At 48.7% G+C, this 22,577-nt stretch overlaps 2 protein-coding genes across 5 annotated transcripts in view; both read left to right on the forward strand.

The window, feature by feature from the left end:
- Window positions 1–10,994, forward strand: part of BRCC3 (BRCA1/BRCA2-containing complex subunit 3) — a 34,332-nt gene extending 23,338 nt beyond the window's left edge. Inside the window, exons 6-8 of one of the 2 annotated variants that reach the window (XM_072627032.1) lie at window positions 904–1,035; window positions 6,618–6,661; window positions 10,800–10,994. In XM_072627032.1, coding sequence (XP_072483133.1) covers window positions 904–1,035; window positions 6,618–6,661; window positions 10,800–10,951 — 328 coding nt within the window. In that variant the 3' untranslated portion in view covers window positions 10,952–10,994. The remainder of the gene's footprint in view (window positions 1–903; window positions 1,036–6,617; window positions 6,662–10,799) is intronic. The other variant, XM_072627031.1, reaches the window with a different exon arrangement.
- A 5,515-nt stretch (window positions 10,995–16,509) lies between these two features.
- Window positions 16,510–22,577, forward strand: part of VBP1 (VHL binding protein 1) — a 67,432-nt gene continuing 61,364 nt past the window's right edge. The window contains exons 1-2 of one of the 3 annotated variants that reach the window (XM_072627027.1): window positions 16,510–16,720; window positions 21,643–21,785. In XM_072627027.1, coding sequence (XP_072483128.1) covers window positions 16,591–16,720; window positions 21,643–21,785 — 273 coding nt within the window. In that variant the 5' untranslated portion in view covers window positions 16,510–16,590. The remainder of the gene's footprint in view (window positions 16,721–21,642; window positions 21,786–22,577) is intronic. The other 2 variants (XM_072627026.1, XM_072627030.1) reach the window with 2 other exon arrangements.

The raw sequence follows: 22,577 nt of genomic DNA on the forward strand, positions 1-22,577 counted from the left end.
CATTTGTATTTCGTGAGGACTCTAATCGAGGACAGAAAGCTTGCTTAAGAGAACAATTAGCAATTGAAAGAGAGACTTAGAATTTTAGATCTGGGTGGGAATTTGGAGATCTAGTTTGGATGGACTTGGGGGACCTGCTAGAGTTAGCCCATGACCTTGAACTCTGTGGGTCAGAAGGCCGGCATCCAAATAGTTTTTGCCTCACTGTGGATGTCAGCTTGTAACCTCTGTGGAACAACTGTCAGTCAGTGGTTGAGAGGAGCATTAAACTACCAGAGAGAACGCAACAGATCCCTGTCCTAGAGGTGTTCTAGTCACCTTTTAAGGTTTGGTTGACAGCCACACCCAACAACTAGCCCTTGAATCAGGCAAGAAACCAGTTGTAGAACTTGATTAACTCCCACCTTACTTTTTGGAGTGACCTAAAATGCCTGGTGTCTTTTGTTAGTTAGTTCAAATAGTCCTGGCTGGACTCCCTATTGGTTTTCCCCACTAGACTTCATGTCATTGTCAAGTATTAATATAAACATGAGGCCAGCTTAGTGCCTGACTGTGAGATTTGGGCAGAGGCACGCCCCATCCCACCTCTTAAACTTGTTGTCTATAGGATGGTGGGTACTTCACCTGGCCCTTCCCTAGACAACTCTCTTAAGACCCGTAAGTTATAGAGTTGTCACTTGTTTGTATCAATGGTGGAAGTTTCTACACTGGCAGTTTCCATGCTTACTAAATCCTATGATGTAGTCTGACCTCAGACTTCTTTTCTGTACTTGACCCTGTCTGCCTTCTCTTTTGATGTTCTGGGCCCCATAACACAGGAAGGTGATGTGGACCCTACACATAATAGGCATCAGCAGGTCAAAAGGGCTGTTCGAAGCTGCCTCCAACACTTGCCTTTTACAGGTATGAAAGAGTTGATATCCCACTCCACGTCACGCCTCAAGACACCCTGGGAAAAGCGTCCCTTGAGGCAGCCATTGAATTGCCCAAGATTCTGTGCCAAGAGGAACAGGATGCCTACAGGAGGATCCACAGGTACTACCACTATCACCACCTTCGACTGGGACCCAGGGAATATCTGTAGTTTGGCTCATTATCCCCTCTTGAGGAGTAGAAAGACATCTCAATATTTTCTTGACAATATCTTTGGGTCAGAGGCAGGCATTGTGATCCCCAGGCTCCATACTAGAAAATGAGACACAGGGACAGGAAAGGCTAATGGCCCAGCTTATCAGTCATGGAGACTGCCCCAAATGCAAGACTTCCTGAATCCCTTCTCTCCATCAGATTTCTCTCCTTTCCGTCTAAATGTCCACAGGCTTCATTCTGGGAGATTGGTTGCAGACTGTGAACTTTGGCATGCAAGAGTTGTATGGTTCAGTCAATTGGGATCTAGAGCTTCTACTTTCCATTCTTGAGCATTCACTATCCACTTAGGGTAAAGATTTGGGGAATTTTCGAGTGAAATAACCAAAGGCAGCTGGCGATTGGGCTACTCTCTAGTTTGGTATCCCCCATCTTAGAGAAGGCTCTGGGAGGCCTGTGCGTGTGGGGGGAGTGCTAGACTTGGCCTGTTGGGTCCTGATCTCTCCTCCAATTAATGTGGCAGCAAGCTGCTGAGCAGTCCTTTCATTGAAGCTTTGGTCTAAATAAGAATTCAAATAGAAAAGGTGAGAGTCCCCAGTTACAAGGAGCATCCATTATCATCGGGGCAAACAACACACCTAGCAATGTTTTGCAGGAAGCCAGATGGTCAAACCTTGGGGTCCTTAGGGTGCACGCAGGGCTCCAGGGGGCAGATGGAAAGGCCAAGTGGGCCTCCATCTTATTGGCATGATTGTCCTTGGTGATCCCCCACTTATGAAGGGGGAAGTGAGCCCAAGGGGCAGCAGTGGGAGTGGGGTGTCCATTAATGGATTCTTTGGCACCCAGGCATGTTCCACTTAGATACCCCTCTGGTGATCTTAACGTTTGTTGTTTGAAACTTAACATCAAGGAACTGTCATTTTGTCAAGGGGAGAATTTCCTCCACCACTGCAGATCCTGGTTCTGACCCAAGTGTGATTCAGTAGGTGAAGATATCTTCCCAGGGGGCCGGACCTACAAGTTCCTCATTCTCTGACTGACTATGTTATTTGTCCCCACTGGCTCTGGAATGCCCCTGGGCCTCTTCGAGCTGGTGTTCCCATGGTGATACCTGGGCCACCTGCAGTGTTAAGTGTGATGGGAGACATCACACTTCAAAACAGGAACCGAATTAGAGGGAGTGAACATTTTGCGAGGAAGGGACTGTTCATGCTGTTTGCTTCTGAACATGGGGAATATTTACCTGGTAAATGTGCATTAAGGAGTACATGTCCAAGGCCTGACAGCATCGTTGGGCAGGGGCAGAAGTCAGCAGAAGTACTGCTACCATCCCCAGGGCAGAGAGAGCTTGCTCGTGTTGGGACCCTTCTGGGTCGCCAGAGCTGTGCCTTTTTGTATGATGAAAACACAAACCTGAAGGGGCAGGCAGCCATTTCGCACTTGGAGGGCAGGTTCTGGGGTGCTGGGCACTGCAATGTCATGGGCCAAAGAAGGGAAATGTTGGGAACAGGGCTTGGCTGGAGAACTGAGAGAATGGGCTCCACCTCAGTGGCTTATCTGTCTTGATGCAGATGAAAATGATACCCCAAAGCAGCCCAGGGAGAGCAGGTTGGGTCTGGAAAAAAATCCTCAGCTGTTCCGCCTGCTTTTTGCATCCCACCCGGGCCGAGGCAGTGGCCACTCTGCTGATGTTATTTACAGTAAAGACATGCTCACTGTGTACCAGGACTGTGCTGGACCTGGGACACAAGCAAAAACAGCCTCTGCCCCAGAGAACTTGATCTAATTCTGCCCCGATGACTGCTGTGGGCAAGAGGGAGCAAAGCAGGCCTTGGGCAAAGCTCTGTAGCTGACTGCCCCCAAGACTCTGCTCCACTGGCCTGGCTGGCTGTCTAAAATCCTATAATTAGATATTCATTCCTTTGGCTTTCTCCTGTAGCCTCTTCATATACAAACACTCATGATGAGGATCCTAGACATTAAGCCAGTAACACTTTATCATGAATGGGTTTATAAGATGGCTCTGTGCCTGACATCTGCCTGAATATAATTTGATTCACCAGTTTATTAAGTGCCCACTAGGTGCAAAGTATTCTTACTAGGTGTGGAACCTCTGGACAAGCCATTTCACTGCTGTCTGCCTCAGTTTCCTCATCTGCAAAATGGGGATAATAATAGTACCTGCCTTCCAGAGTTGTTGTGACAATCCAATGAGATCATATAAAACAGTTGGCAGACCTTAAAGTGCTGGATAAATGATTGCTGCTGAGGGAGTGAGATCTAGTATGGGGAAAGTCAACTAGGAAGATCTGTGAAAGAACACTGGTCTGCTATTGGAGGGGAAAACCTAGGGAAGAGCGTTAATAGTCATGCCAACCTAGACTCAGTTCAACCAAGATTGGAGTGACTGCCTTCCATGTACGGTGGGAAGCCTGATGGTCAGGGATCTCGCCCTCCATGACTGAGACCCTGTGCTAGCAGAGCACTGAGTGATATCAAGGTGCCCAGCATGGGTCCAGAACAGGGCTTGGGGCTTCTGGAATCAAATAAAATATGACACCTGCCCTCACCAAGATTATAGTCTGGTGGTCCAAGTGCCGCAGAGTAGGGGAGAGGAGGTTGTAATGGAAGGAGTCTCAGACAATATGCAGGAGTTTGGGAGGAATTAGGGTCAGATTAAAAATGAGAGGGAAGTTTTTCCATTTCCAGCCAAATCAAGGATTCATCAGACAATGTTGACGGATCCACTTAACCAGTTTGTCATCTCCTCTGGAGCTGAGTAGGGAAATCCTTTTTCCATCTCTTTAACTCTCACTCCTCACCCACGGTGCTGCAAATCTGTTCTTCATAAGCCTGCCCCAATACCATTTCTGAAAAAATCCTCGCTCACTTTTACAGAGAGCATAGAGACGGTTTACCTTGTGCTCCCTGTTCTCCCCTAGGCCAGATGTCAGTCCCTTTCTGTCATCTCCCATTCTCACTATCTTTGCTGCAGTCAAGTCTGATGAGATCACCCTTCTCACCATGACTGTCTTTGTAACCCTGATCCCATCCCTTCCTATCTCCCCACAGTTATTTCTACCCTCTCTCATGAATCTTCATTCTTTGCATATCTGCAGGTTCCCTCCTTGCTACCTACAAACCAGCCCACTTTAAAAACTCTTCGCTTTTGACCTTGCTGTCTGCTCAGGATATCCTCCCACTCAGATTCCAGTCACCCAGCTTCTCAACCCTGGACCCCTCCTTTCTCCTCACCTTATCCCCTCTTATTGCAGCTTGGGTGAAGTTCAGGATCCCCATGAACAGTTCGACCAAGTGGAGTACCACAAAAGGGTCAGCAGTGAAAAGGCAGAGCAAACTGGCCTTAACGGGGAACATGCTCACCATAAGGAGGGGCAGTCAGGGAGAATGGACTAAGATCAGCACATGAGATAGTATAGAGAGTGGAGAGAAGAGAAGAGGGCCCAGGACAGAGCCCTGAGGGACTCCTAGGGTTAGTGAATGTGCTCCAGATGGAGATCCAGAAAAGAAGACAGAGGATTGTTCAGTTGGGTAGGAGTAGAACCAGAAGAGGATAGTATTAGGGAAAGTAGAGAAAAGAGAATATCCAGGAGGAGAGAGTAATCCAGTGTCCAAGACTGCAGAGAGGCCAGGCAGACTGAGGATGGAGAAAAGGCCATTGAATTTGGCAACCAAGAGATCACTGGTGTCTTTGGAGAGAGTGATTTGGGTGGAATGATGACATGGGCTGAGAAGAGAGTGAGAGGAGAGGAAGTAGAAACTCCTAGTCTGGACAGCCTTTCCAAGAAGTTTAGTTAAAAAGGGTAGAAGAGAAATTGCATGATAATTAGCAGGTATGGAAAGATCAAGTGAGGTGTTTTTTTTTTCAGTATAGGGGAAGACAAGTGTATGTTTGTAGACAGGAGGGCAGGAGCCGGTAGACAGGGAGAGATTGAACAGAAGTAATAGAGTGAGGATACTAGAGGGAACAGGAAGGAATGGGATCCTCTGTGTTTGTAGAAGGCTTTGCCTTGGCAAAGAAGGTCCACTTCTTCTCTTGAGATGGGTGGTGTAATTGTATGTGTTATCTCCTTCATTAGAGAGGATTGTTTTTGCCTTTTTCTTTGTATCCCAAACTCTTAGCACCATACCTAGCGCTTTGTAAATGTTTTTGGCATGATCTTTTATCTACTACATAGGCACATCTTTGTCTTTTTTGCTAAAATGTGCACTTCTTGAGGTCAAGGACTGTTTGCTCTTTTGTCTATGTCGGCACATAGTAGGCCCTTAATGATACACGGCTGATTTTTTGAAGGCACGACCTTCATTATGGTTACGAGGAGAGCTCCTCGGGATGGTTTTCTGTTCATTGTATATGTAGAGAAACGGTCAACGAATCCACAAACATTTTCGAAGCGCTCGGTTAAGTGCTAGGGTTCTAAAATGATGCTACTATGACAGAGCACATGGCTTAGTGGGGTGTCTCTCCACAGAGAACTCTTCCACATGCACGGTCTTCACGCCAACCAGCTGGTTCCCAGGGGCATGCTTTCAGCCATCGAGGGGCTGGTTAGATGAAAGTGGGAGGAATTCGTCATTTCAGAACAGATGCTGCTGGGGGAGCCAGTGATTGGTAAAGCAGGGGCACAGAATTTCTAGGGTCTATCCTTCCTGCAGCTCCTGTCAGAGGAGCCATGGGCAGGCAGCACGGGATGAATTTTGAAGCAATTACCCTGACTTGACTTGACATAATAATGTGTTAGTTCCAACTCGGTCCTCTAGGTGTCTCCCTGACCAAACCCAAGCTCAGTTTTTCTCATTTATTAGATGCCCACCATATGTCAGGCACTGTGCTAGATACTGGGGATTACAAGAAAGGCAAAAGCTGGTCCCTGCCTGCAAGGGTCTCCCAGTCTGTCTAATGGGAGAGATGACACGTAAACGAGTCCATTCAAACAAGATCCGGGTAGGCTAAATGTGAGATCAGCAGCAGAGGGAAGGCACTGGCTGAAAGGCCATCAGTCCATCTTGGGAGATCCTGTGGCAAAAGAGAGTAAGCAAGGCCAGGTTTGAGTCCTCCACCAATACATACCTCGGTGCCCCCAGGCAGCTCTTTAAGACTAGAAGTTTTCTTGGCAGGGGGGAGCGCCTCCCTATACCAATGGTTCATAGTTCTGAACCAAAAAAGAAAAATCATTCATATTAGATAATGGCCTGCTTGCCTACTTGATAGAAGGCTTGATTAATACATTTTGTTCAGTTGCTTCAGTCTTATCTGACTCCTTGTGACCCCATTTGAAGTTCTTTTGGCAGAGATACAGGAGTGGTTTGCCACTTCCTTCTCCAGCTCATTTTACAGATGAGGAAACTGAGGCAAAGAGGTGAGGTGACTTGCCCAGGGTCACACGGCTAGTAAGTGTCTGTGGCCAAATTTGAACTCAAGTTTTTCTGACTCCAGACCTGGAGCTTTATCTACTATATAGAGGATCCCAAAGTGCTCTGCTGCTAACCTGAACTCTGCTTTCCTTCAGCCTCACCCATCTGGATGCAGTGACCAAGATCCATAATGGTTCAGGTAAGGTACTTGGATGGGAAGCAAGAGGCTGGGCTTGAGGATTTAAGATTCTTGAGCCTCTCTTGACAGAACAATCGCTCTCTTGACCAGGTAGACAGCCTGGTTCCAACAGTGGATTCCTCAGCTCCTGCTTTTTCCCATCCCAAATTGAGGGCTGCCTTTGGACCCAGAAAGGCTAGTCCTCCAGGTCGGGTTGGACTGGTGACTTCAGAGGGCCCCCACCACCCACAGCCTCTGATCCTGTGACCAGACATTTTAGGCTGTAAAGATATTTCTTTTAGAAAATGCCAAGCAAATTTGAAAAGTGAGGTTGTTGTGTTCAAAAATGAAAGTTCCCCTGTGGCAGAGGGGAGGTGTGGCCTGTACACAGAGAAGGACATAGGAGGTAATCCCAGGAGAAAAAGATCACTGTGGGGAGTGGGGGGAGGGAAGTGCTCTTAAAATGTGGAGTACCATGTGTGGAGGTTGAGGACAGGAGATTGCCTAGAATATAGTGGAGGGGAGAAATGATAGGAGATGGAAAACTTTGTGAAGGGCCTCAAACATCACACAAGGGGGTTTTCTTTTCTCCTCGAGGCAATGGGAGCCACTTCAGATTTGTGAGCAGGGCAGTGATATAATCCCATCTGTGCCTTAAGAAGATGCTTTAGAAGCTGTAGAGAGTGGGGTCAGGGAGATCGATTCGAAAGTGACTTCAGGACCAGGTGAAGGGGACAAACTTGGCAACATGTGTCCCATGCTGCTGCTGAAATGATTGGAGAGTAACAGTTAGGATCTGTCTCTCTCTCTCTCTCTCTTTTTCTCTGTCTCTCTGTCCCTCTCTCCCCCTCTTTCTGTGTCTTTGTTTCTCTCCCTTTTCTCTCTCCTCTTTCCCTCTTTCTTTGTCTTTCTCCTCCTCTCCCCCCCCTTTGTCTCATTCCATTTCCCCATTTTCTCCTCTCTCTGTCTCTCTCCCTTCTCCCCCCCTCTATATCTCAGTCTCTCTCCCCCTTCTCCCTCCTCTCTGTGTCTGCCTCTGTTCCCCCCTTCTTTGTGTCTCCCCCTTTTTTGTGCCTTTCTCTTTCCCCTCTCCATTTCTCCCTCTCCCCCCTCTCTCTGCATCTCTGTCTCTCTCACCTCTCTGTATCTCCATAGCTCCCCGTTGCCTTCCTCTCTTTGGCCTTTCATAGTTTTGCCAGCCCCACTGACTGACCTGCTAGCTCTTCCACAGACACTGACATCCCCCCTCCTAGAGGCCTTGGTAAAGGTGGAGCCCGACATCCCTGGAGGGTGGAGGTAGGGCTCAGCTTCCATGTCTTCTCCTTCCCCTACCCCCTGTATTTATATGTGAAAATGTGGTTACCACCCCCCCACCCAAGACATTCTTTCTTTAGACCTTGTGTCCTCAGACCTACCACATAGCTTAATGTATATGCTTAAAATACATGCCTTATCAGTGCATGTGGATTGATTATTGGTCCCCAACAATTGGGCTATTCCAGTTGCAGTTCAAGAGAAATTTGTGTGTTACCAGGGCCCATATAGGCAACTTAACAGGGGCCTTATGAACCAAACAGCAGTTGAAAAATCATGGTCTTGGTTTATGTAGAGTACTGTGGAAAGGTGTTGAATGAATGAGGGAGTCGGGGGATTTGGGTGGGTGAGGGTGTGTGTGTGTGTATGAGTATGAGTGTGGTGGTGGCTAAGGGTTTAGGGGGATGTCTAGGGGATGTGTGTATGGGAGTGCATGGTATGTGTGGGTATAGGGGTATATGTATGTGTATAGGGCTATGGCAGGCTCTATGGGGGTATGTGGGAGAATGTATGGGGATGTGGGGGTGGAGTGTGGGTAATAAGTAGGGACGTGGGGTTTGTATTATGGGGTTTTGCTGTTTGGGGGTGTTTGGATATAAGTGTATGGGTCATAGGGGGTGTCTAGGGGATTGTGTATGATGATCTGTGTATGGGAGGATGTGGGGAGGGGGTATGTAGACACTCATCACAGAAAATTCCCCAGCATAACTTGCTGCCTGCCACCCTGTCCCTGTAGAACAGGTCTACATAACCTTCTTGTGGCATACCAAAGGATTTCCTCTACATACAAAGGATGTTTTCCTCTACATTTTCTGAGGGCTTAAGTGGCCCATGGGCCGCAGGTTGTACAGGCCTGCTGTAGAAGCAAGGAAGGTAGGAAGTTGCTCTTTTCTGGGATAACTTCTGATGCCTTATGGATCCCAGCTCTAAAACTGGCAGAGACTGCAGAGGCCACATCCTTCCCCAGCCTCATTTTTCAAAGGAAGACACTGAGGCCCAGGGAAGTAAAGGGACTTACCCATGGTCACACAGGTAATAAAGAGCAGAGCCTTAATTTGAACCCAGTTTTCTTGATCCCAGGGCCAGGATGCCTTCTCCTTGTACCACATGTCACCTATAGAAAATGATCTCATTCCTTCTTGCTCTCCCTCTGATAGCCTCCTAATTAGCATCAAGCATTGACAAAAGTTGGGGAGATGGGACCAAATTAAAACAATTAGTGACAGCTACAGAATCATAGCTTGTCAGAGCTGGAAATGAGAGAGTATATTAGCTCAGCTCCCTCATTTCAGGTAAGAGGAGATCGAGGTCCCATGTCCAGGGCCATCATGCTCATTACTCCAGCTGCCTGAACATGCCACTTGGATCTGTGTTCCTCCTCCTCCCCCCCAGCCCTAGATTATCCTCCATCTCTCCCATCAAAACACTCATTTCTTAGGTGGCTGCCTTAGAGCACCAATTTACAGTAGGGTTTGAATGAAGTTACTTGCCCCCTAAAACATTCCTGGGGGTATTTGCATTTTAAAACAATTGCTTTTTAATCTAAATGAATCTCTGTTTAAAAAAAAAATCTTGGTCCTACCACAGGAGATCAGATGGACACTTAGGAGCTCTGTGACCCCAGGCTAGTCGATTAACCTCTGTTTGTTTCAGTTTCCTCATCTGCAGAATGGGGATAACTTTTTAAGGCACCTTGCCCTCTTTGTCAGGAGGTGGATAGCTTGTTTCACCCAGAGTCCTTTGGAATCATGTTGGGCTCATTGTTTTACTGAGACCTAAGTCTTTCAAAATTGTTGACAGTTTTGCTCTTATTGGATAAATTGTTCTACCACTTGTATTCGCTTCACTGTGCATCAGTTTCCTAATCATCAGACTCTTCCATCCCATTTGTATTCCATCTTTCATTTAGCCATTCATCAATGAAGGGAGCTGCCCTAAAGAGATTTGTATCTATGTGGCTTTTCCTGCCTTCCTTGCTGTGTTTTCTATAGGTCTTAATAGGGGTATTGCCGAGTCAAAGGCAGTGGTTGGTTTAGTGACTTTGGGACATCGTTCCAAGTTGCTCTCCAGAATGCTGGACCAGTACAGGTATAATGTCTACAAATGGAGATCTCTACAAATCTTCATATACCCATACATATACCTCTCCCCCCATAGATACTCACATACACACACACACACACACACACACACACACACACACACACACACACACACACACACACACACACACACACACACACACACACCCTACATCCATAACCCCCTCCCCCATAGGCACACACCCCATGCTGACATGATCAAGCATCCATTGAAGTAACAAAGTCAATGGAATGAATGTGTTTTTTGGCCAAGAATAGTCCCTACTTCTGTAGGTTAAAGCAGATACTGGAAGTGAGTTGGGAAAAGGATAATGTATACTAGCCAAACCCCTCCTTGTCTTATGGGCACTGGGCCTGTGTTGCCCCTTGAGTCCTTAGAGTTCATACACAGCGAAAGGGACAGCTTCCCTTACTGACCTGGAGTGTTTCTTTCACTCCAGTTGCCCAAACCCAGGGCTAATACCTTGGGATAGGGGAGGTTGGGTACCGGGCTGTGGATGCTGCTTGCCAGAGGACCCTAGAGTTTAGGCTTCCTGAGGATGCCAGGATTTTGAATGGTGGGGGCTCAAGAGGAGCCTCTGAGAAGGTTTTCTTCCCCCCTTCTCCCCTACTCCCTTGGCTCATGAGTAGCGCTTTTATTCTTGGTGAGCTTGGCCCCATCTTGTCCCCCCAAAATGAGATGACATTTGGATAGGGGCTGCTTTTCTTTGATGGTGATCTGTCTTCTCTTTTTTGTCTTGAAGTGTTTACCAAGAACCTGTGCAATCAGATGTCGGCCATTAGTGGCCCTCTCATGCAGTGGCTGGAGGACAGACGGGAATATAACCGCAAGATGCTGTTGGAGTTAGAGAAGGAGAAGGCCGCCCTGCTGGAAGAGCTTGCTAGCCTGGATTAAGGCAGCTGGCGTATTCTCAATAAACAGTACATCTACTACATGATCAAAGTGTAAGGAGAGATTGCCTGGGTGCCCTGACCATAGACCCTGTTGGGATAGACAGGCTCTGGCTGTGCCCTAGCCTCTGTAGCTTAGTCACTGATGGGAAATCAGCTTGTAGGATGTGAGCAAAGGAGCATCAAGGGAAGTCCAGCTCCCAGAGAGTGAGAGGCAGAATCTAGGAATTCTAAAACAGAAGGATTCTTTTCTACAACTGACAATGGCCATGGTGGCAGGCTATGAGAAAGACCTGCTTGGAGCATGCTTGATGTCTTTTGCCTTGAGTAGTGTTTCCATATGTCTTGGTCCCTGAAATCCCCACTTTTCTGACCTAGGGATCACCTTGTGTCCATGCCAGCCTTTGTTTAACATAACAGATGAGTCCTAACAAAGTTTGGCCATACTAAGTTACAGTTAGGGGCATCGAGGTGGCAAAATGAATAGAGTTCAGTGCTGGCCCTATAGTCCTGAACACTCATGTTCCTGAGTTCAAATGTAGCTTCAGATAGTTACTAGCTGTGTAACCCTTCTTTTTTTAGCCCCTGTTTCCTTCAGTTTCCTCATCTGTAAAATGGTGATAATAGCACCTACCTCCCAGAGTTGTTGTGAGGATCAGATGAGATGATAGTTTTAAAGTGCTTAGCAGAAGTACCTGGCACCTAGTATCACTATATAAATGTTAGCTGTCATCATCATCTAAGCCAATCTGCTGCTTTCACTGAGTTCTGACTCCAAATATAGAATTTTTCCTAGGACATCAGCCTCTGGTGATGGCCAGCAGTAGAACCCAGCATGTCCTCTTCTGACTCAGCTGGTCCCACTAAGACTGTACAGACTTAGATTTGGGAGGTGGCTGCCTAGAGGGGTTACTTGAAGTCCTAGGTTAGTGATATTAATAGGGATCCAAGGCTAGGTCAAGGACACCTACCCAAAGATGAGAAGGAAGGACAGCTGAGTTGTAACCCCCAACTCAATAAATGTCTAGAAAACACAGCCTAGAAAAAGAAGACCTGTTCAGGAGATCAAAGGAAAACAATCACAATCGTTTTTTACCAGCCTAGAGTATCATAGGGAGACAGAGAAGTTTGCTGATGCTGGGATTGGGGTCTAGTCAGGAAGGCCTCGTGGACCCTTCAGTGCTGGGATCGAAAGGGGGCCAAGACTGCACCAGGGGCATGAACAGCTCCCAGATCTGGTACGAGAGGGAAGAAGGGAGTGTCTGACACTGACAGCAAGTGATAGCTGTTGCTCACTATGCAGTCTGGGGTTAGAGATCCAGGATCCACTGAGGAGGGGACCTGTGCCAGGGATGGAGGGGGGAAGAGATTCAAGGACAAGAAGTGGTCCTGAGACCTACTATATACTGAGGGGCTTGGGTACTTATGGGTGTCTCAGGCCTAGTCTCCAGCCCCGTCTTCAGCCTGCAGCAGAATAATCAGGGCAAGAAACCTACACCAATGGGGAAGATACATTTTCTGTGCCTCTGAACCACTAAAGCTTTCTGGCTGACAGTGACTGCCACCAGCTGCCATCTACTAGAATTCCAAGCAGGGGCAAAACCCCAGCTGTGCAATTCATATCCAAAGCCAGGTCAGGAAGTTCGAGAACGGAGACCTGAATCAGACCCCTTTGGGGGCACTGTAGACTTGTAAGTGCCTAGCCTGAGCTGTCCCTGGGGTCCTGGAGGGACTCAGTAGCCCAAGAGAACAGCAGCAGGACCCAAGAGGTCAGCCCTTAACATAAAGAGAGAAGTCAGGAAGTAGAAATGAGCAAATAAACAACGGTGTCATCTAGCTGCCTGTGGTTTTAGGAGAAAAGAAAAAAAACAGGACACAATTGGGCTCTGCATGAGGTAAAGAGAAGAGGGGAAAGGGAATAGGCAGGTATCCATTGCACCAAACCTAGAGCACCAATATTGAGCACAGCCCTCTTGTTTCTAAAGGGAAATAAAGAGGACAGAGGGAAATTAAAGGTCGTAACTGTGAATGTCTGTGGGATGAAATGGTAAAGGAGAGGATTACAAAGCAGAATCCAACACATTTATAAGAACCACTGGAAGACTAAAGGTTCAATTAAGGGGAAGCTGAAGCAAACCTTTAAGAGGTCTGATGAATTCACTGACTACCCTGATTGCCAAGGTCCTCTACCTAAGGCACTACCTACCCTCTGACCATTGTCAGATGCTTCAGAAAGGACAAGAAGGTGTAGGGGAGGCCTCCTGACAAAAAACCACTGTGCCCTTGGTGGCCTTGGAGCAAGTAGTTTTAGCAAAATGCTAAGAATTAAGACCAAATGATAAAGGATGAGGCAGCTGGTGACTGGTTAGGCAATAGAAACAGTAGTGTCAACTACTTTTTTAGAAATTTGGAAGGGAAAAGGGTTAGGGGGATCCAACAGGCCTTTGCAGCTTCTGACAATCACCCAAATGTTTGAAACCAGAGGGGAGCTGGTTAATGAAGATGGGGGAGGGAATCGGGGACATGGGGAGCAGTGGCAAGAAGGAGAATGAACTGGAGAAGGAAAGCAGTGCTACTCAGAGGAGACACTTTGGGAATTTGCTGAAATTGAATTACACAATAGGTGGTCAACCGCACTCTGTTTCTCCCCCTGACATGGATTCCAGGCAGAGAATATTCCTAAGTTCACAAAGCATGTGAGAAATGAACACACCATAGTGGGCACATGGGTGAAGCTAGAGATGTATCCTATCTACCTTGGGATCACTGTCAAAGCTAAAACGTTTGCAGGGTTCATAGAGACCTCAGAAGCCATCTTGTCCAGTCCAGACAGAAAAAAAAAATCCCTGTTCTATAACACACTGGATAAGTGGTCACATTCATCTGGTCTCTGATCTCAAGTAAGGTTGAACCTCCTCCTAAGGAACTTCCTGCTAAGAAAGCCTTGTCTGGTTCAGGGCCAGCCTAATTGTTAGGAAGCTTACAGGGTAGTAAGTGAGCCTCACTTTCCTAATCAGTAAGATGGGGATTTTGATGCCCATACATGTAGGGGTGGCTGTAAGACTCAGATAATAATAAGTTAATGTTTAGGAAGTGCTTAGGGTTTGCCAAGTTTCAGGTGATTTTCACAACCTTTTGAGAAGTAGATATATACTATTATTACCCACATTTTACAGACGAGGAAACTGTGGCTGAGAGTTTCAGTGACTTGCCCAGGGTCATGCAGCTAATTAGTGTTTGGGGCTGGCTGACTTCAGCTGTGTTTTAATTGCACACCATCTAGAAGCCCTAAAAGTGGCCACGTGCAACGTCAGCTATTCATGCACCAGGTCAGGGGTTCTCAAACTGTTTCAAACCCTGACACAACCTGAGGTTTTTTGGCCTTGAACCTCACTCACCGAGGGTTGCTCAAACCCTAGGTTGTTCAAAGAGAATTCACATGCCAGGGTTCTGTCAAAGTTCTGTTTAAAGAGTTTGAGCAGCGTGGAGAGGTTTGAGCCCAAGACCTCTGGCCAAATGCTTCTTCACCTGGGTAGGGAGCAAAGCCTCCCACACACGCCAGTTAGATCTCCCCGGTCTGGTAAATACGGGGCATGTGGCCCAAATAGGTTCTATGAGTTCCCAAATCAATGGGACGAAGGTCAGTAGTTGCCAGGATACCTCATTTGTGAGGCCCGGTCATTATTTTAATGGCTTTTGTAGATGGACAGAGCGTTCACCCCAGTTCAGTGAGCCATTGAAAGCACTTGGCTTACCGAAATAACAGGTAGCCTCAGCTAGGGCTAGGGGCGATTCCGGCATCTTAATTTAGCATCGTAGGAAGGGGCGGGAAGGGTCGAGGAGCAATCTATCGAGGATCCGCCCCTTCCCCAGTCAGCCCGAGAAGTAGCCGGAGATCACCCCCAGGGGCAGGGTTTGTGGAAGGCGGGGAGCTAGGGAAAGATTGCTATTAAAGGGTATTCATCTAGCAATAGGGGGGGTGGGGAGAAGACAGCTTCACTTCGATTCCGTTACTGCTTGAACGCAATTGTGAGAGACAATGAAATCTAGCTCATTTTCCCCAATGATTTTTCCAAAAGGGCTTGGAAGGCGACGGGGTCATCTTGGTAAACAGGGATTCCTGTGGGGCTTCCCCATCCTAGGATGAGGCCAGGCATGATCGGACCTGGATGCTGCTGCAAGGGGTGTTGAAGAGGTGATTACGAGGAAGGGGAGGGGGGACGGGAGACGGCGGCGCCCCTCTCCTGGACCTTGATCCATCGATCATTCCGTATTCACCACGGATGTGCCTTTCAAATTGGATAGTTACTTCTCTAGAGAACAGTCCCCCTTCTAGGTACCAGTTCCTTCAGTTTTTCTTTGTGGCTTCTCCTGGGCCCGAGGCTGCAAACACGTGTCCTTCTCTCCCCGCCCCCTTCCCCCAACCTCCCAGGGCATCTGGGCTGGCACCTTAGTCACGCCTCACCTTCATCTCCCTGTCCCAGACGAGACCAAAGCCACCCGGGGCCAGGGCGTGGGAACCCACTAGTCCCAGTTTGAGGCCCCAAAGTGGGGTGAGCTAGGGAGCGTCACAATGGATAGGGCGATGGGCCTGGAGTCGGGAAGACCGAGGTTCAATGCCAACCTCGGACACTGATTTCCTAGCTGTGGGACACTGGGAAACCTCCTCCTGCCTCAGTTTCCTAATATGTGAAACGGGGTTAATGACATCACCCCCCTGCCCTCCCAGGATTGGTGGAAGGATCCAATAGGATACGTTTGGCACCCTTTGTTTTCTGAATTTATCTCAGGCTCCCCCTTTCCCAGGAGCCATCCCTCGTAACATTGAAAAAGGAAGGCAGGAAAACCACTTCGGCAGAAAGTAGCCCACGCGTGTCTGGCAGGGCCGGCACCATCGCGCCCCCTCCCCGGCGGAAAAGCTGGGGGAGGCCGTCTGGGAGCGCGCCAGCCGCTTGTTCATTTCAGCCTCGGAAATTGGCAAAAGCTCCGGGGTGGTCAAGGCCGGGCCCCCTGGGCTCGCGGAAGGTCCGGTCGGGAGAAAGTGTTCCCCAAAGGGGCCTCCCCTCCGAACCGGGCCCAACCCACGAGCCTCCCATTCCCCCCCTCCCCCTCCCCCAGGCGTCGTAGCCCTTCACCGTGAGCCGGCCGGCCCCCCCTCCCCCCGCGGAACGGGCCGTCGTAGAGGGCCGTCGAGGCGCGCCCGGGCTCCTGGGGCCGCTCGAGGCCCTCGACCAACCAGCGGCCGCGCCTCGACGGCCCCCAACGGCGGCCCCCGGCGTTCCAGGACGCGCAGCCAGCGGCTCGGCGGAGGCGGTGGTCGCCATCTTAGGGAGGTGGGCGCGCTCCGACCGGCCGAGCGAGCTAGCTATCGATCGGCCTCGGGGAGGCTCCCGAGAGCGAAGCCACCGGACAGAACTGACAGTCCGGACGTCAGTGGGCCCGGCCGTGCGGCCGCCGGGTGCTAACGGCGGGAGGGAGAGGCGGGGCCCCGCGGCGGCGGCGGCCCCGGCGGCGGCCGCAGCCGTGTCCCAGCCCCACCCCCGGCTTGGGTCCCGACTCCGCCCCCGGCCCCGCCCCCAGCCCCGGCCCCGGCCCGCCGCCCAGCGGGGGACACCCCGGGCGGGCGCCGGGCAGCTAGGCACCATGTCGGGCCAGTCTCTCACCGACCGGATTACGGCCGCGCAGCACAGCGTCACGGGTTCGGCCGTGGCTAAAGCCGTCTGCAAGGCGAGCACCCACGAAATGATGGGGCCCAAGCAGAAACACCTGGACTGTGAGTAGGGGTCCCCTCCCCCTTCCGCCGCCACCCTCCCGCCGGCGCCGGCCCAGCGTGCGGCACTTTGGGGGCAGCCGGGCCGCGGGCTGGGTCCGACCGCCCCTCTCAGCCCGGGACGGGGTGCCGGGTTCGCAAGGCTGAGCTACTTGTTTGAATGTTGGTTGGGGTGGGCTCGCTCCCGTGGACCAGAGGATCGGAGATCCGAGCTGAACCCCCACCCTCATCATTGAACGGAGGAGGAAACTGAGTCCCAGGGAAGGGAGAGCCGGGATTTGATCCAGGCTTCCTCTCACCCTGCTACACTCATTGAACCTTGTTAGCTTGGCCCCGGGTGACCTTGGCCAAGTCCCTTCTCCCGCTCCGGGCTTCAGTGTTCTCTGTAGCATGAATGGTGCCCCAAGGCCCCTTCCGGCTCCAGATTCCAAGCCATGAAATCTTAAGAAGCTCTTACTTGGGAGTGGGTGGTAGGGAACCCTGGAGACTCTTTTTTGAACCTTCCCCTGTGGTCACAGACTAATCCTTAACTGGAAAGTATTGGCTATTATAGGAGAAGTCCAGCCCCCACATTTCCCCAGTGACCCCTGGAAAGGCTTGGAGATTGTCCCCAAATCCCACACCTAGCTAGTGTGGGAGGCAGGCTTGTAAACCCAACCCTTATGGGGGCTCTCTCCCCTGGGCCACGATGCCTCTTAATGAGATTGCTAAGTAGAGAAGCTGAGAAACAATGAAATCCTTTGCAGTTTAGTTTTCATGAAATTGACCTGGAAAGCTCTTTCCGCCCCACCCCCCTCCCCCCAACCTCTGGCCGTCCTGTCCCACCGTGAAGTATGGCCTGAGGGAGAAAGTTGAGCTCCTAGAGCCCAGACTGCCTTCCCAGGCCAGATCGAATTCATGCTCCAAGGGAGGGAGCAGGTAACAGGCATAACTCCGAGCTGTTGAATGTCCTAGGGTTTGAGCTAAAGATTGCATTCAGTAACACGTTGCTCCCTGCACAATTCCAGCATCTTCCCAGACTTTCTTTATCCCAATAGCCCCTCCTCCCACCAGCACATGACACTACCAGTGTCCTTTAGCTGCTAGACTTGGGAATGGCTGTGGGCTGGATTGGGGTGGGGCGGGGCTCCCGGTGAACCTCCAGGCCCACTACTTGGAGCCCCATGCCTCAGAAAGAAGCCCCAGGCCACCCCCACCCCCCTTTGCAACTGAGGGCTCTGTGCCACAAGATGGAGCTGAGACCCTTTGCATCCATGGCCACTTAGGTCAGACACCCCCCCTACCCCCCAGTAGGGGGGAGGCTAGATTTGATTTCTCTTAATGTGTTTCCTCAATCTGCATTTATTGTTTGAAGTCTGTGACTCCAAAGGCCCTTGGGACTAAGCTCCCTCAGGACCCAGCCTGGGTTAAAAGAGCCCAGCATAATCAGTGCCCTCTTCTGGTCTTTCTTGGCCAATTAGTCCTTTGAAAGTTCCTTGGAGCATCTCAGGTGCCATGGGACACATTCTTTTCCCTGCCCATTTGGAAAGCTTGTCTCCCAGTCAATGTTTCTTGTGACTGTAGTACACTCTGGCAGTTTCGGGTCCGATTCAGGGGTAAGCAGTACTGAACTGTGGTCAGGCACTGAGGGATTTGACCTCAAAGTGGTATTCTGTGTCAGGTACATGTGAAGTTTTCCTTCTTGACTTAGAGTTTTTCTTTTTAAAATTGTATTTTTTTTTATTTTTAGTTTTAAACATTCATTTCCACAAGATTTTGAGTGGCAAATTTTCTCCCCATCTCTCCCCTCTCCCCACCCCAAGATACCAGGCATTCTGATTACCCCTTCTCCCAAACTACCCTCCCTTCTATCACACCCCTCCCTTCTCTTATCCCCTTTCCCTCTATTTTCATGGAGGACAAGATAAATTTCTATACCCCATTGCCTGTATATCTTATTTCCCAGTTGCATGTAAAAACAGTTTTAACATTCATTTTTAACACTTTGAGTTCCAACTTCTCTCCTTTCCTCCCTCCTCACTCATCCCCACTGAGAAGGCAAGCAATTCAATATAGGCTATACATGTGTTTCCATAATAGTCATGTTGTGTAAGAATAACTATATTTCCTTTCATCCCATCCTGCCCCCCAGTTATTCTATTCTCTTTTTTGACCTTGACCCTCCCCAAGTGTTTATTTATAATTGCTTCCTCCTCCCATTTGCCCTCCCTTCTATCATCCCCCCACCCCACTTATCCCCTTCTCTCCTACTTTCCTGTAGTGTAACATAGATTTTCATACCAAATTGAGTGAGCATGTCATTCCCTCCTTAAAGCCAAATATGATGAGAGTAAGCTTCACTTTTTCCCTCTCACCTCCCCACTTTTCCCCTCCATTGAAAAAGCTTTTTCTTGTCTCTTTTATGAGAGATAATTTGCCACATTTAATTTCTCCTTTCTCCTCCCAATATATTCCTCTCTCACCCCTTAATTTTATTTTTTTAGATACCATCCCTTCCTACTCAACTCAGCTTCTGCTCTCTGTCTATATGTATATAATCCCTCCAACTACCCAAATACTGAGAAAAGTCTCCAGCATTACAAATATTATCTTTCCATGTAGGAATGTAAACAGTTCAACTCTAGTAAGTCCCTTATGATTTCTCTTTCCTGTTTACCTTTTCATGCTTCTCTTGATTCTTGTGTTTGAAAGTCAAATTTTATATTCAGTTGTGGTCTTTTCATCAAGAATGCTTGAAAGTCCTCGATTTCATTGAATGACCATTTTTTTCTCCTGAAGTATTATACTCAGTTTTGCTGGGTAGGTGATTCTTGGTTTTAATCCTAGCTCTTTTGACTTCTGGAATATCATTCCAAGTCTTTCGATCCCTTCATGTAGAAGCTGCTAGAGCTTGTGCTATCCTGATTGTATTTCCACAATACGCGAATTGTTTCTTTCTGGCTGCTTGCAATATTTTCTCCTTGACCTGGGAACTCTGGAATTTGGCTGCAATATTCCTAGGAGTTTTCCTTTTGGGATCTCTTTCAGGAGGTGATTGGTAGATTTTTTCAATATTTATTTTACCCTCTGGTTTTAGAATTATTAGGGCAATTTTCCTTGGTAATTTCTTGAAAGATGATGCCACGGCTCTTTTTTTGATCATGGCTTTCAGGTAGTCCAATGTTTTTTAAATTGTCTCTCCTGGATCTATTTTCCAGGTGAGTTGTTTTTCCAATGAGGTATTTCACAGTGTCTGCTATTTTTTCATTCCTTTGTTTTTGTTTTACAATTTCTTGGTTTTTCATAAAGTCATTAGCTTCCATCTATTCCATTCTAATCTGGAAGGAATTATTTTCTTCAGTGAGCTATTGGACCTCCTTTTCCATCTGGCTAATTCTGCTTTTTAGAGCATTCTTTTCCTCATTGGCTTTTTGGGTCTCTTTTGCCATTTGGGTTAGTCTATTTTTAAGGTGTTATTTTCCTCAGTATTTTTGGGGTCCCCTTTAGCAAGCAGTTGACTTGTTTTTCATGATTTTCTTGCATCACTCTCATTTCTCTTCCCAATTTTTGCTCTACTTCTCTTACTTGATTTTCAAAATCCTTTTTGAGCTCTTCCATGGCCTGAGTTCAATTCATATTTTTCTTGGAGGCTTTGGATGGAGGAGCTTTGACTTTGTTTTTTTCTGTTTGCATGCTTTGGTCTTCCTTGTCACCAAAGTAAGATTCTATAGTCTTATTTTTTTTTTTCGGTTTTTGCTCATTTCCCTAGTCATTTACTTGACTTTTGAGCTCTTCATCAAGAGCTACTTTGTCAAGGTCTGCTTCTAGTGGGGGTGGGTGGGGTGTGCCGTCAGCCGCTTGATCCCCCCACAATCTGTGGGCCTAGAGCTCCAGAAACAGTCACTGTCTCTGCCCCTGCTGCTGCTGTGGCTGCTGAGGGTTCCTCTGCCCCTTCCCCCCTCTGCTGCCCTAGGGCTGGGGCCAGACCACTCCACTCTCCTACACTGGCTTTTTCTACTGATCTCCCAGTTTGTCCTCTGTGTTTTGGGGTCCTTTAGTCTGGAAACTGCCACAGGTGTGAGAGATTCAGTCTCCCCAAGGCCTGCTCAGGTCTCCTCTGTGCATTCTTGGTCCACACTGGACTGCCCCCTGCCCCCATGGTGGCTCATTGGATACTTCCCAGTGATCTTCCAGGCTGTCTTGGGCTGGAGATTTGTTTCACCCTGTCATTCTGTGGGTTCTGCAGCTCCAAAATTTGTTTAGAGCCATTTTTTACAGGTATTTGACTGGGCTTGGCGGGAGCGCTCTAGAAATTCCATGCTGTTACTCTGCCATCTTGGCTCTGCCTCCCTCAACTTACAGCTTTTCTTTTGTCCAGATCCCACTGGGGAGTCCACAGTCTTCTGCCCTTGCATCCCCCAGACAGGGACACATTTCTTCTCACTGTCTCTGGAATTCCTTTCATCCACTCCCACAGCCCAGGTTCTCCTGGTGAGACTCAGCAGTAGGGTCCTAACTGGTTCCCACTTTGAGTTGCCTGGCCCCTCTAGATTCTTCTTTAGCTACCATGTGGAGCAGATTGTGCCCTGTCACTTTAGCAGCATTAGTGAAGCCCTCCAGGTGTCTTCCCAGGGAGCAAGCCTGGCCAAGTGGCCTGGCCTTCCAGGTGCTTTCTGAGTTGTTTCCTTTGAGAACAAAACTTTGAATCACTAGGAACATGAGGGGTCAATGGGTCAATAGGGAGTGCAGTGCAGCTCACCATCAGATAGTCCTGTTTGGGGCAGGGACTCCCCAGGGGATAAAATGGAGCCATCACCTATGCCAGCCCCAATCTCTAAGAAATGGCTCAGTGGATATTTGCCCCAAAGCAGTAGGGTTTGGCTAGCACAGTCACGTTGGGCCACAGACTCTAGCTTGATCTATCGTCTTGCTTCTTTCTACTTTAGATCTGATTCATTGCACAAATGAGCTGAACATGAGCATACCACAGCTGGCTGACACACTCCTGGAACGTACAGCCAATAGCAGCTGGGTGGTTGTCTTCAAGGCTCTCATCACGACCCACCACCTCATGATGTATGGCAATGAGGTAAGGTGCAGATTGTGCTTGTCTCCCTGCTCCCCTTTGACTTTTGGGGTAGTCTCTGGTCTAGAAATCATCCTGGGGAACACCAATCTATGGGCTGCTTCTGTTGTCTTAGAAGGGACTTTCAGTGAGTGGTAGAAGTATAGGCAGTCCTGGGGTTCTTTTGTCAGCTTGAACATCACAGTGTTTACTTTCTAGGGCCTGCAGTTTGGGTCCCACTAGTCACTGAGGTGGGGGGTGGGAGAGAGGGGGCCAGACTGGTACCTTCCTCACCTTCCAGAACTCCAATAGAGAAAACCTCCCAAAGCAGATCAGGCTGAGCTCTGACTTACTCAGCTGTAACTTGCCATGCATCTCTGGTGGAGAGAGTTGCTTTCCCTACCTTAGGCTGTCTATGGTGCACATGGACTTTATTATCTATTCCTACGTCCTCTCTTTCTTCCTCCTGACTCAGATCCGGCGTTTTTCACTGGATAGTGAAAATTCCTCTTACGGTTTTCTATGTGACATGAGCAGAGTCTTCCTCTCTCACAGTTTATGAGAACAGAATAAGTGCGTGGCCAGGCTATTGAACAGTCTGGAGGGAAAGTTGCTACAGCCCCAAAGGCCCAGGGGAAAATGCCTAGTGTCCAAGGGGAAGTTGGGCAGATGAGGACAGGGATCTTTAGGTGGTACACTCTGGTTCTGCCCTGGCACTGTTTCTCTGGCACTAGATTAGAGGCAGTGGGGAACCTGAATTTCCCAAAGACTCAATCCTAAATCCATTCTGTTTGAAAGAAAATTAACATCAGCTTC

Source organism: Notamacropus eugenii, chromosome X (assembly GCF_028372415.1).
Source record: "Notamacropus eugenii isolate mMacEug1 chromosome X, mMacEug1.pri_v2, whole genome shotgun sequence".
Lineage (NCBI taxonomy): Eukaryota > Metazoa > Chordata > Mammalia > Diprotodontia > Macropodidae > Notamacropus > Notamacropus eugenii.